This window comes from Cylas formicarius, unplaced genomic scaffold (assembly GCF_029955315.1).
Source record: "Cylas formicarius isolate icCylForm1 unplaced genomic scaffold, icCylForm1.1 PGA_scaffold_1__22_contigs__length_36826433, whole genome shotgun sequence".
Classification (NCBI taxonomy): Eukaryota; Metazoa; Arthropoda; class Insecta; order Coleoptera; family Brentidae; genus Cylas; species Cylas formicarius.
In genome coordinates this window covers 20420976-20434474 of record NW_026844264.1, presented here as the reverse complement: position 1 = coordinate 20434474, position 13499 = coordinate 20420976, and the positions used below count along the sequence as shown (strand labels likewise).

Here is a 13499-nt window from a genome sequence, read left to right as displayed (position 1 = left end):
AACTAGATTTAACCCAACTTTTTAAAAGAATATACCTCGCATTCGCCTTCCCAATCCTTGCCTGTCATAAAGGATATTGAATTTATTAACAAACTGATTAAGATCATTACATCCTTTTGTCAGAGCTCCAAGATAGGTCATAAGTCCTACATCGTTACATTGCTGGAAAAAAAGGGGCAGTTGACGGGGTTTGCCAAGATCTATGTTTTCAAATTAATGAGACACTTACATTATAAAAGTCTTGTCTGAATCTATTGCTTTGTACCACAGGCAATCTATGGCATAGGGAATATGCTTCTCTTAATATTTCATGGTTACGAGGCAGTTGACCACTTTGAACTGCCTTCATGTATTCTAATACTAATTTAACTCTTGAGTGTAACATTTTTATTGCACTATGTTGGGCGGTAAGGTGTTCAGCAACCAATGAACTTTCACCAGAATCATTAGATGACATCCTAGCAACATGGTCAACTCCAATTCGTTCTGCTTCTTCAGTTGCTAAAGTGTATGTTAGAGGTACAAAAAGCATAGTAGCTTCCCCACTGATTAAGTCTATGACTGATTCATATAAGGAAACTGGGAGATGCTAAAAATAGCAATTCACACTTGGATCTGATAATCACACAAAACTTCATCCATTACTTACATCTATATTCTTGTCATATGGGTTTAGTTTCAAAAGAATTGGGGAATCATTAATTTCACATATTTGCTTGTGCACTTTTATGTCTGAACTATTTGGGACATCACCTGTTGTATACCATCCAATAAAATCCATATCACTGAATACTTGCTTGACTGAAGCACAACAAATAAATAAATCCAATTAAATACAATTCTTAGACCACTCACATTGCTCTTCCTTCATGTTATAATAATCTCTATCCACAACAATGTCTTCACCTATATAACCAAAGACTAATTCAAATGAATTCATAATTTCTATGTTTCTTCCTTTCTGTTTCCCAATTAATGCTCCAACCACTGCAATTTTTGGGGCTCTAATAACAACAGAAACGCCGTTCTCAAGAATGTTACCTTGTTGAACTAAACCTTCTTGGGCTCGTGTTCTCGTCCAGTGTTCTGAGACATTCATTATAACTAAAGGATGCAAAGAACACATAACAGATCCAGTGGCACCAGCTGCCATAACATTTTTATTAATTTCGGACGTGTCCATGGACTGTTTGCTATTGGTATTTCCATCTGTCCCTTCGATTTCCATTGCCTCGCTCGGTTCATTCATTGTTGTACTTTTTAACTTTACAGATTTTCAATAAATTCTTAATCAACTACTAACCAGGTCAATGTATTAATAAAAATATCAACAAAACCTGATAGAAAAGTAATAAACAATAACGTTTTCATATGCCAGTCCAAAACACCTCCAACGACTTTCTGTCAACCAGCCAAAACTACTTTAGAATAACTATGGTTAATAATCATTGTTATTTTGGAAGACCTTCAAGGAAATTTCTTCTTCTTCTTTACATTTACAAAACATAAAGCAAATTTTATTCGCCCTAGAAACCATTTTTGAGATAAAATCATTAAAAAAAGCATAATAAATTGTAGCAGATGAGAAACTTTCCTCTTAAAAGATTGATATCGCATTACCGGCATCATCTAAATTTTTGGGTACACCTGCCCACTTAAAGCAGAAAGAAGGTGATGATGATCATCAATGATCAATTTGACATTTAAATTCTGGCGCGATTATAAATGGTATTTTTGCAGGAGATATAAATACAAGAATGTCAATGATGACAATATATTTTGCTATACAGTTTTACTAAATAGTATATTATGCAAAAAAGTTAAAAAAAAATTAAAATATTATGTGCAGTTTAGTTTTAATACTCAATAGTATATATAATACAATTATTAATATTGATAAATTAGTATACTGTGCAACGCTCTGATTAACTTACTGCATAACATACTATTTGGAGACTGATGTTACAACAAAGCCAACTCTATAATATGATTATAGATAGTCTTACAATCGGTAGAGGGGGGTGGGGGAATTAATATCTACACTAAGTGGATAATGGAGATATTTCCTTTATATGGGAATATTTGCTATTCATATGAAACAATATGAGGTTATCTACCAGTATCATTAATCGTTTTCAAAACAAAACAATAGTTGAAACATAACACATTTTATTGTAAACATGTTTAAAGATCTAATTACATTTTGTAAAATTAAAGAAGCGATTAGAAGAAAGGTCATAGGGCTTGGGCGCATATTGGGTCTAAGAACTAAAAAGTTATTTTGATTTTGATTTTAGAAATTTATTAATATTTTACAAATACTTCTATAACCATTAAATTAACCATTTTCCCCTGAATCTTCATCAGAATTTGAAAAATCATCCCCATCACTGATTTTGAGAGAATTTAATTTCTCAAGCAGATTTTCCTTTATTTTACCATCATTGGATATAAGAGTTTTATTCATAAACCTGACAAAAGTCCTCTTTTTACGTTCAGGCAACATCTTAAGGAGTTCCTTCATTTCATTATCAAGTTCAAATTGTTCTTTGCTTAAAGGAGCCTGAACTACATTTTTTGACTTTCCACACTTAGAACAAAGACCTAAATTTTTTCCACACTCTGAACACATGATGTGGTAGGCGTGCTTAACATTTTTGTTGCCACATTTAACACATTTCTTGGGTTGTGTTAATGCCTTATATTTTTTAAATTTAATTTTCCATTCAATGACTTCTTTGCAATGAATACAAACTTCATTGATTGGAAGGCTATTTAATAGTTTTGTTTTATGACTTGTGTCGTGAAGGGTGTTCTTAAAGCTGGTCCTGTTTTGATATTTTTGTGGTCTAGTTCTTGAATGATTTCCTTTCTCAGTACTCATATTTAAATGTAAAAAATAGTTTTAATGTATATTAATAACTTCTAATTTGGTTTGGAAAAGCTCCAATTCTTTGCGTTTATTTTCTCCAAACTCTCTCAAGATAACAATTTCCAATTCTTTATATGCGATACACAGACGTTCAAAATCCACTTCATTTAATAGAAGACTTAATAAAGATTGATTGTATGCTATTTCTCCAATTGTTTTAAATATAATTAAATATTCATTTAATTCATGACTTAAAGTCTCACCCAGTGTTCGATGCTTTGGAAGATCGTCATATACTTGTGGCCCAATAATCTTTGCTTTTTGAGTTATTTCGATTTGTTTTGCCAAGCACTGACGATATTCAATAGATGTTTCTACTACCAACTTTTTTACTCGGTTCATTAAGTTAATTAAAGCTGCTTCACCTTCATCGCATGCTTTTCGCACGTCATCTTCCACGTTAATCTTTGGTTCACAAAGGACGTTACTCCAAATGGTCCATATGATTGTGCTAACTAATGGTATAGGTTTAAAAAATATAATAGGTCTCTGTCTAAGAACAGTCCGATATTTTCGAAAAAAACTTCGTCCCAGGAGCTTAATTAAACGATTCATTCACTGAACAAAACAATTTTTCAAATTTGATACTAAATCTCGCCTAAACTACAAGTTCATATTTTAGGTTCTCTTTTTCCCATCCTACATTTAAGTTAATTACACGATTTACAAACACTGTTGGGCGCAACTGCTAGAATCATTTGCCCATTGCCGACTTCCGTCGAGGATTTTCGCTTTTGGTCAATGACCAACACGTACGAAGAAGAAATATAACCAAAATTTGCTCAACTAGCAAAAAACGATTCTGACCGATACCAAAAAAATCGGCCTCCCCCCGCTTCCACCAGTGACAATCCAGGCCTATCCGGTCTCCATACCGGCGTGAACAGGGAAAAACGACGGGGCCGAGGACGATTATCACTTTAAAACAATCACTAAACACTAAAAACACCAAATCCACCAAGTGGAAACCGATTTCAAAAATTTTTGGACGATTACAAGGGATTCTATCGGGAGCGAACGGAGGTTAAACCGCCGCGTGCAATGCTCCACCACAGAGCCCATCCTACATTTTCAATTGTTTCTTGCATTCGCTATGTATAGCCACACCGCCAAGATCAATTGGTCAAAATATTCAAGAATAGTTTTACAGAGAAATACTTCTCTCCATGGCAGTTTAATTTTATTTCAACAAGGACCGATTTAAAAACGATTCTTTCCCGTCATGTAACGGTTTATTTACCAATTGTGAAAACAAACGGCGCTGCAACAAATTCCACTCTCTAGCAAGTTTCAGTTAAGTAGCACATGGGAAGAAATAGATTTTTTAATGCAGTTATTAACAGAAATAAATTCTAGTTTCAGCACAACTCTGCCCGGCAGCAAAAATTAGTTAATTGACTAATTCATTGATTAATTTTTTCAATACGTTTTTGCTTTGACACTTAGTATCAATCCTAACATACCTTTATGCTCTCCCACTTAAAGATCATTTCATACCAAAAATAAACTTTATTGTCTATGGAGTTAACCTAAGTGTTGCGGCAGGTACTGGGGAATTTTAACATTTTTGTTTTACCATTTTAAACTGATTTTTTAATAACATAGTAACTTAGTTGCTCTGATTTATATGTAAAAAAGACATACTTTCGTTTGTAACTATGCGGATGACTTTAACATTAAAACATTAATTCAATTATTAATTTTAAATATTAAGGGTATAACAAAAGTCCCATAATGGTTTTCAAGGCCTATCAGAGGCTCTTGAAGGACAGATTTGTATTAGTTCAAGCATTACAAACGGGTATTTTAATGGGTACGAGTGATGTTATAGCACAATTTGTGATCGAAAAGAAAAAATTAAAAGAATATCAGTTTAAAAGAACAGGACAGTTTGCTATTTTTGGTATGACGTTTGTGGTAAGTGCCTGCAAGTTATTAAACTCAAATCTAGGTAGTTATAGGGTTTGTGAAGTTGCATTATACTTTGTTACAGGGGGAGTTCATTTCATAATTTAAATAACTGCTTTAGACTTTTGTTGTGGTTTAAATTTTGTAAACATTCACGACAATAAAGAGAAAATATTGTTGATAGTTTTGAATTTCTATCTGTATCCTACTTCAAAGAAAATTTGATCCACGTCGTTTGTTCATTTTCTTTTTTTGCTTCTTGCTGCAAATTTTACTTGAGTTGGAGTGACTTCACTGACCCCGCATATTGGGATGGATGTTTCTTAGTAAATAAAACATTTTGTAGGGACCTACTCTTGCCATATGGTACAGATTACTTGCAAGATACATCGGGCAAGCCAAGTCTAGCAAAGTTACTCTCCAAAAGGTTGCCTGTGATCAGTGTATATTTGCGCCAACATTTTTGGTATTTTTTATTTCGGGTATAAATTTTATTCAAGGCAAAGATGCCACTCATATTAAAAATGAACTCGCTTTGAAGTACAAAGACATTCTACTCACAAATTACCAAATATGGCCGGCAGTTCAGTTGATTAATTTTTATCTTGTTCCGTTAAATTATCAAGTTTTGCTTGTGCAATCTGTAGCCATTTTTTGGAATACATATTTGTCCTGGAAAACGCAGAATGTAATGAAAACACATGAGGATTAATGTAGTAATTTTCAAGAAATAAAGCGAAAATGAAACCAAAACTTTTGTTTTATTTATCTAATTTGTCAAAAGGTTCCCGCAAACGAATGCAATCGCTAACAATTTAAAAGAAAACTGTTCTGAAGTTTTGTTGTATCTTTGGTATATACCAAGTCCGTGCTGCATTGAGAGTTACAATGTCGCATTTTTTTTTAAATAAATATTTTTGGACATTTGTAACAAACCAAAAATTTGCAAGGTTTAATTTTATCAAGTATTAATTTGAAGACACTGTGTTCAAAATAAATATCACTTGCGTTTTGTTTGTAATGTGACTTGTTTTTTTTTGTTGTTACTATTTTTATTATAAGAATTTCTGCTTTTGCTCGGAAAGTTATTTTATTGATTACAGAATCTGAATCTGAAACAAATTTCAAAATGTTATACCAGGTATACAGGGTGTTCTGTAATTCCCATCATTTAAATTTAAGAAGTAAATTTAAAGGTATGACTATCACGTCAGATTACGCGATTAGTAACGTTGGACTACTGCTTGCACGATAACTATTTGTACATTCCAAATAGCACTTGCTTTATAAAGAATGTTACAAATACCCAATGATAGTATTTCCAATAACCACAAAACAATAAAAAGTTATAAACTATTTATTAACAATCTTTTGTTAGTTTTGTTAGCTAATTTTTTGTTCTTGCAAGACCAAAACGCATTCTTTTTGAATTTTACATAGTTACACAGAGCACAGACTTCTGGTTAGTTTGGTTTAGAATTAGTCATTTAATCAACAGCAAAAGCATTTTTTAGTATTGAGGAAAAGGTAGTAAGTTTAATTTTGAACCATCAGTGTCTAAATTTAGCTGGTACCTAATAATGAAATAGACAATTTTTTGGGGTTCGGAAACGAGGTTATTTTTTGCATATTTGAACTTTAGACATATAAATAAATAAATTGTTGCAATTTGTCCGTATGTACTATATACTCTACGTCCACCCACATTTTTCATATCAATTTTTTAAAACAAAATAGCAGTGTTCTAAAATTTTCCACGATGATGGAATAAAAAAATTATAATTACAGTAATAAAAGAAAACAGCTAAATCAAAGAAAAATTGCAAATATTGCAAATATTAAAAAAAAAATATTGTATTATATTATAATTCTTTTTTTTTTCTTTGAAATAGAGTTTTCCTCTTGATTTTTTTTTCACTTGGTTGCGTCCATAGTCCTGGTGTTTTAAAATCCGAGTTCCAGCCAAACTCTGTTGATAATAACATATTTTGCAAATACATTTTCCTTGGGTTCGTCTCTTAAAAATACATCCCGATCAGTGGTTTAAAAAAGTCTTGTTCTCAAATCCTTTTTGTTAACTTTTCCCATGGCATTTTTTGGAATCTCTTGTACAACCTTTAAAACGCTAGGTAGACTGTACCTCGGTATACTCTGCAGTGCCCAGTTTCGCAACTCGTCGACGTTTAAATCCTCACCGTCCGCTAAAACAACCACAGCGGCAACTTTTTCCCCGTAGACATCATCGGGGACTCCAATCACTGCACATTCCTTCAGCTTTGGATGAGCCAAAAGTTTGGTTTCGATCTGAAGAGCGCTCAGTTTGTATCCTCCTGATTTAATTATATCGATACTCATTCTTCCCAACATTCTAAATTTGTTTTTGTCTTTCACGTACTCGCTCAAATCTCCAGTTTTAAACCAACCATCTTTGGTAAACTCCTTTTTGGTTGCTTCGGGTTTGTTGTAATAGGTCCGGAAAACGCTGTTGCCTTTCACCAACAGCTGTCCGGTTACGTCATTCCGGGTAACCTCTGGTGAAAATTTTACATTGCCATTTTCGTTGTAACATTGGAGTAAAACCTTCTCGGTGTCAGGATCCGCTATCGCAACCGAAACCGACGGTAGAGGCAGCCCGACGTATCCTGGTTCTCTATCGGAATCGTACAAATTGGATAAGCACATTCCTATCTCCGTCATACCGTATCTTTCCAGAAGTCTATGACCGGATATGTCCAACCATTTTTGATACAACGGATTTGGTAGAGGGGCGGAACCGCTCACCATGAGCCTCACGTTGTTCTCCAACATGCGCTTGACCTTGTCTTTTTCCTGTTGTGTAAACTTGTCGTGTTCTTCTATCAGTTTGGCGTACACAGTCGGCACTGCCATGAAAACAGTGACCTTTTTTTTGTTTAAGTCGCCTGTTTCGTTTAACAAATACGACCACACTTTTTTGGCGTCGAACTTTGGCAGCATTACGGTTGTGGCTCCGACAGACAGCGGGCAAAACAGACAATTTATTGTACCGTGGATATGATGAAGCGGTAGCGTGTGTAAAATTACGTCATTTGAATGCCATTTCCAAGCGTTCACGAGTGAACGTATTTGCACCGACAGATTTTTATGGGTAAGGACAACGCCTGCAACAGAAAATAATATTATAAGTCTTAGCATTAAGGAGCAGCCATCAGATATGATGACTACTGCTTCTACGTCAAACCTTCCTCTACTAAGTAAGTCAGAAAAAGATTGACTTACTGGCGAAGGAGGCGGTTCCAAAACGTATGAAGGTATTGGAGGTTTGAATGGGCATGTCAGAAGTCGACCCCATTATATTCCAAGCACGTCATATATAGCACTGAATGCGTTAAAATCACTCCAATGCTCCTCCAAAATCGTAAAGAAGCTACCAGGAGGTGTTGTCCATATTAGGGACCCTAAATCCTGACATGGACAGTGTCTCCTGGAGGATGAAGAAAGGATAAACCCGGAGGTAACCAGTTGAAAGACACGACAAACACATTACAAATATTTTATTTGTCCAGTTATGGGAAAGACCATATACTAAAATTTATTTAGCGTATGACTTACATGGATTTGGTTCTAAATTAAGTGCATAAAGACAACAAAAATAACAGAAACAGAGGACAAAAACCAACAGGTTTCTAGATATGAAGAATTAATTAAAATTAGATTTTAAAATATAGCAGCAGAGAGACAGTGACCTCGTAGAAGTCTCTTAATTCTCCACTGTATGATGTCAGGGCGCATTCGTCTCTTGGCAGTCGCAAAACGGCGTCTCAACTGATCTCCACCTATGTGGATATGGCAAATGCCGTTCTAATCCTGTTTAACGTGTTCCACTCGTCGTATGGCAAGTCCATTCCTGAGAGAGACACTGTACACATTTTTTTATATTCCCTAGCTAGGCTCCCCCGCCTACGGATGATAGGAAGTGCAACATGTCTTAAAACGAGTAGCTAGGGTGGACGTGTACTTTTCATACAACCGCAAATTAATCTCATTGTTTGATTATGTTTAACCAGATGGGGCACAGTATTTAGCAACCGTGTACCCAAGGCTGTGAGACAAAATCCTGAGATTGGCCGCACTAGCTCCCCAGGTGGTTCCGCAGAGTTTATGGATTAGAGTATTCCTGGTGTTTATTTTAGCCGCTGCATTCTCTAAGTGTTTTTTGAATGAGTCTTCGATTCATTGTAATCCCTAAATATTTACCAGCTTCTAATATGATTTTACTTTGGGTTACAAGGGTCAAGTCGTCGGCATACATGAACTTTGTTGATGCTGTATGTGGGATCACTTTGGGGAATTTTTAGAGATCGTGAGAGCCTTAGAGAGCTTTATTCTTCATGGGACTAGAGGCATTTCGGCTAGATCTCTTGAAGTTTGTGCACCCTATTGTTTTTTTTCTTTTTTTACCGTTCAGTGTCCAGGCTGTTGATGAGCTCATCAGCTATTTCAGGTTCTCCGGTTTTCTGGAATTCCTGATATAGTCGCCCGTCAAAGCATTCAATCCCTGTACATACTCTCTGCGGAAGCCTCTGGGTATGTGTTTTTTCGGTGTTGTCATTACGGTTTTACGAATCTGGAGTAGCTGGCACTGACTGACCTAGAGTCTTTCCGAGATTCCACTTTGGTCTGGGTGTGGAGCGAATTATCGGGATTTTTATTTCGATTTCGAGAATTATGGTGCGGTGCTGATTATGTGGGAAGTCGTCTAGGACCTTTGTAGAGGTAGGTATCGGTTGCTTTAGAGCATTCTCGGAAGCAGAAAAAATGTCTGAGTTGCTTTCGATCTTCCAGGTAGCGGATCTGAAGGTGTTTCGTTCCTTGGCATCGAAAATTATGTGAAGGGCGTGCGAGTCTGTCCACTGCATAAGGCGTTCCCCGTACTCATCAGTGGAACTTTATTTACAGTAGATGTGGTGACTGTTAAAGCCGCCGGCGTATATTGCTGACATCTAGTGCTTGAAAACCTGCTGGACACATCTCTTCGGAAAATAGCGGGCTTAATGCGAGGGATGAACTTGATGGGTTATGAATAAAAATTTAAGGGTGGGCAACAATGACTCAACTAATACCAGCTGTAGACAATAACCAAAACCTAATGTACTGTAACAAGCTAAAATACTTAGAAATATATTAGAGGATTATTGTCTTTGTTAATTGAAATACACAATGTTCTGGAACAGGCAGAAGTCGTCATGGATACTTACGTCTTTTTTCTTTTTCAAATATTTCTTTAAAAGCAATATAATCTGCTTCTGTTGGAGATAATGTTTCTGAGATTGCCTTTGGTTTCAGCAATTTTAAATAGTTTTAATAGCAATTTTAAATAGTTCTAAGTATACTAATTTGTAGAAAAAAACTCGAATTATTATTTTAATAAAGACGCCTGCAAAGTGTTAGATCCATATAACTAAAAGATATATGGACGGTTTGTCTATGCGGATAATACAGCGAACTTCAATATACGCATGCGCAGTTATTTGGAAAAAAAATGTTCCAAAGTGCAGGTTAGTGTGTGAAATTTAGAGGCATGCGTGGAAAAATAATTCCCGTCTCTATGAAAATATCATTGCCGCTTGAGGAGAATCAATTTTTATCATCTTTACATTAGGCCACTATATATGGTTTCATCATATCAAAACGACGAGGGAGGGTCTCTCTTGTTCTATTTAATTCGCTGACATACTGGTATTTGTTACGTAGAGGGTACGAGAACCATTCGATACATTTATTTTTTGTGTCTAAATTACTGAGATTGGAGTGATCTCCTAAATGCGGATGCAGAACGTTTTTGTTTTGTTGTTTATTAAGAGTATCAAGTCGAAACAAAATATTCCTCGTTCCTGTTTTGAATGTGTTTTGCTTTAGTTATTATAAGCATTTTACCTGAGGAAACAAAGATCTCTGCCATGAAAACCTTGGGGACACTAAGTAAAATAGAGAAGATAACGATTGGGTTCAATAAAAAATGAAGGAGACATACTATAATTAGACCGGATGCAGTCCCTTTTCTTTTAAACATACACCTATTGTATCTCTTACCTTTCGGATTGCCGGTGGTTCCACTGGTATATAGAATCATGGCATCGCCATTTTGATAGAAGTCTAAGGAAGGAGTGCTGTTCCAAATGTCTTCTGTGATTACGTTTTTAACTTTCGAATTGTTTCTCAGATTTTCGTCTAGCACGAACAGCCTGATGTTTAGCTCTTGCGATAGATTTTCCAAATTGTGTCGGAATTCTGGGGAAGTGATGATTAACTTCGTGTCCGTGTCTTTAATGTAGTACTGAAGCAAAGCCTGCGGATGCATCGGACTTAACGGTACAGCTGGAAAAAGGAATGTTCGCTAAAAAAAGTAAAATAAGTGGAAATTATATTTAATCGCTTGGGATCGTAAGGCTTAGGGTCTGTCTCTGACGTCTTTAATGGATAGTTTATAGATAGCCTCTTGCTCATTTTAACACAATATGTCTTATTTTATACAAACCGCGTGAGCATGTAGTAACAGAATTATTTAGAATTAATTATTATATTGCGATGTATTACACTTTCGATCATTAGAGAACTCACCTACTATAGTATATTATGCAACAAGTGCGGTAAACGGCATTTGACTCACGAGGGTCTTTGATATGAGCGGAGCGAGTATTTAATAAACGAGTGACTTAAAAAGTTTACCGAACGTAGTATACTTTTTCTACGACCGTTAGTTTTTGAGTACATTATCGCCAAACAATATGAAGACGCCTTTCTATCACATTATTGGCTAACTGTAATTTTTGTTTAACACTTTAACACGTATTAAATTATTGAGTTAAAATTTGCTATCATATCTTATTGCCAGCATACGAAAATTCAGTATATTTAACGAAATTTTGCTATGAAGGTTACATTGACTGTAATCAATCTCCATTGTCATTTTATAATAATAATAAGTACCGTAGACAAAACCTGAAAGGAAAATGCTTTCTTAAATAATTTTTTTCCATGTTATAAAGCCGATTACCGCTGTTCATGAACAGCCTGCTCGCTTATTATACGGGTATTATTTAATAGATGAAATTCCACACGATGGATTGTTAAAGTAAAAAAAAAAACGTTTTCGCGTGTGTGAAGAGAAAATTTCATTTTTGGTTTCTTACGTGTCGAGGGCGTTCTTATATGATTGTTATGTCTCTATTATATTTGTGGTCAAAAAATCCTCATTCATTTTAACGTAAAAGTAGAAGCTTTCGAGTTTTGTTTAGAAACATATATTTTTACAAAGATGTCGTTCAAAAAGTCATGAGCTTTTGAAATTGGGAAAATCCATTTAGTGTAGCGCCCCCTACAAGTAAGTGCTAAATTAAGAAAAAACTCCAATTTTTCATGCCAAAAAAAACAACAACAAATGTTTATTTTTTATTTTCGTTGTAGTTAATTCTACACTTACTAAATTCTTCTTCTTACTTTACTTTTTTGCCCGACACTGCATTTTCAAAAAATATTTTGTCGTGTGTTATATTCAGTTGATCGAAACATTTGACCGGCATTCGCTTGAAAACCATCGTCACGACTTACAGGATTTTCGGTTGAAATCACTTGACAACTGCGATAGAATGTGAGAAAAAAATCCAAACAATCCGAAATGTCTTTATTTACAAACGCAGAGTAAACTGACGTATTAAATAAATTATCTGAGATCAGACGCAACTTACCTTCGTTAAAGAAACATCAAAATGGTACATTTTCTAGTGAATATGAAAAGTATAAAATAGCAAATGTATTATAACTCCGATAATACATATAAAATTTTGGTTTTCATAAATTCTTCAAAATTGGAAGTATTTTGGAAAAAGTTTGGTCATAATTAAAAATACATTAAATTGTATTGGGCATCATAAACTTTACATACATTTATTTTCATCTCAAAATACAAAACACAAAACTTCTAGTTTGATAATTTAGTATCAATTTCATTTTGAAATTATCAAACTAGCAAACAGGGCAAGTTCAGAGGACGAGCCATAAGTACCGTTTGCGCGTGCTACATCACTGCTATAAATGTTGTATATTTATTTTCGTGAACTTAAGAAAGTAATTTCTATTCAACACTAAATTAAACGTAATGTCCAGACATACCTATTTGGCCTGACATCCAGATGGCCCATAAGGTAATCACGTAGCTGACATCGTTTGGACACAAAAACAAGACTCTTTCACCTCTGGCTCCATTAACTCTGCGCGAAATTTTCATAGACAATTCTTTCGCCTCCACGAAAATATTGCTGTACGTGTAGCTCCCCGTGTTGTCGTATATGGCTGTTTTATTTGGGAAATTTTGCACGTTGGAAAACACCGGTTTAACGACATCGTTGCTCAATTGCGTCGAGGAGACGAATATTTTCCTTTTGAAAACGGCAACGGAAAACGAATTCAACGGGATCTTCCCGCTCAGTCGCCGTAATCGGTTAAACGACGACATATTAATATTGTTTACAAAATTCGCTGAACGTTTGTGATAACCTGATTTTCTCAATTATTGTGTTTCGCTTATCAGATGTATAATTCAAGGTTTTCGTTCAAGAAAACGTATCTGTACAGTGCGTCCGCGAACAAAAGAACAAATGAGTTTTTCTTTTCAACAAAT

At 35.0% G+C, this 13499-nt stretch overlaps 5 protein-coding genes across 5 annotated transcripts; 1 reads left to right on the top strand and 4 right to left on the bottom strand.

Annotated features, from left to right (window-relative positions):
- Positions 1–6: 6 nt before the first annotated feature.
- On the bottom strand, positions 7–1408 carry LOC132697398 (COP9 signalosome complex subunit 6). Its single transcript, XM_060662883.1, has 5 exons — positions 1042–1408; positions 856–987; positions 650–801; positions 230–589; positions 7–162 (listed from the first exon to the last, which is right to left on the bottom strand). Exons 1-5 carry the CDS (start codon positions 1247–1249, stop codon positions 22–24), a joined length of 993 nt encoding a protein of 330 aa, XP_060518866.1. The 5' UTR covers positions 1250–1408; the 3' UTR covers positions 7–21.
- An 820-nt stretch (positions 1409–2228) lies between these two features.
- LOC132696684 (uncharacterized protein C9orf85 homolog) lies at positions 2229–2884 on the bottom strand. Its single transcript, XM_060661663.1, has one exon. The coding sequence runs from the start codon at positions 2882–2884 to the stop codon at positions 2339–2341; it is 546 nt and encodes a 181-aa protein (XP_060517646.1). The 3' UTR covers positions 2229–2338.
- Positions 2885–2905: 21 nt separating this feature from the next.
- On the bottom strand, positions 2906–3575 carry LOC132696683 (uncharacterized). Its single transcript, XM_060661662.1, has one exon. The coding sequence runs from the start codon at positions 3485–3487 to the stop codon at positions 2906–2908; it is 582 nt and encodes a 193-aa protein (XP_060517645.1). The 5' UTR covers positions 3488–3575.
- An 886-nt stretch (positions 3576–4461) lies between these two features.
- Positions 4462–5589, top strand: LOC132697400 (protein Mpv17). The gene is made up of 2 exons (XM_060662884.1): positions 4462–4849; positions 5187–5589. Exons 1-2 carry the CDS (start codon positions 4667–4669, stop codon positions 5550–5552), a joined length of 549 nt encoding a protein of 182 aa, XP_060518867.1. The 5' UTR covers positions 4462–4666; the 3' UTR covers positions 5553–5589.
- A 22-nt stretch (positions 5590–5611) lies between these two features.
- LOC132697397 (malonate--CoA ligase ACSF3, mitochondrial-like) lies at positions 5612–13335 on the bottom strand. The gene is made up of 3 exons (XM_060662882.1): positions 12992–13335; positions 10913–11197; positions 5612–7980 (listed from the first exon to the last, which is right to left on the bottom strand). The coding sequence occupies exons 1-3, from the start codon at positions 13332–13334 to the stop codon at positions 6884–6886; spliced, it is 1725 nt and encodes a 574-aa protein (XP_060518865.1). The 5' UTR covers position 13335; the 3' UTR covers positions 5612–6883.
- Positions 13336–13499: the final 164 nt, after the last annotated feature.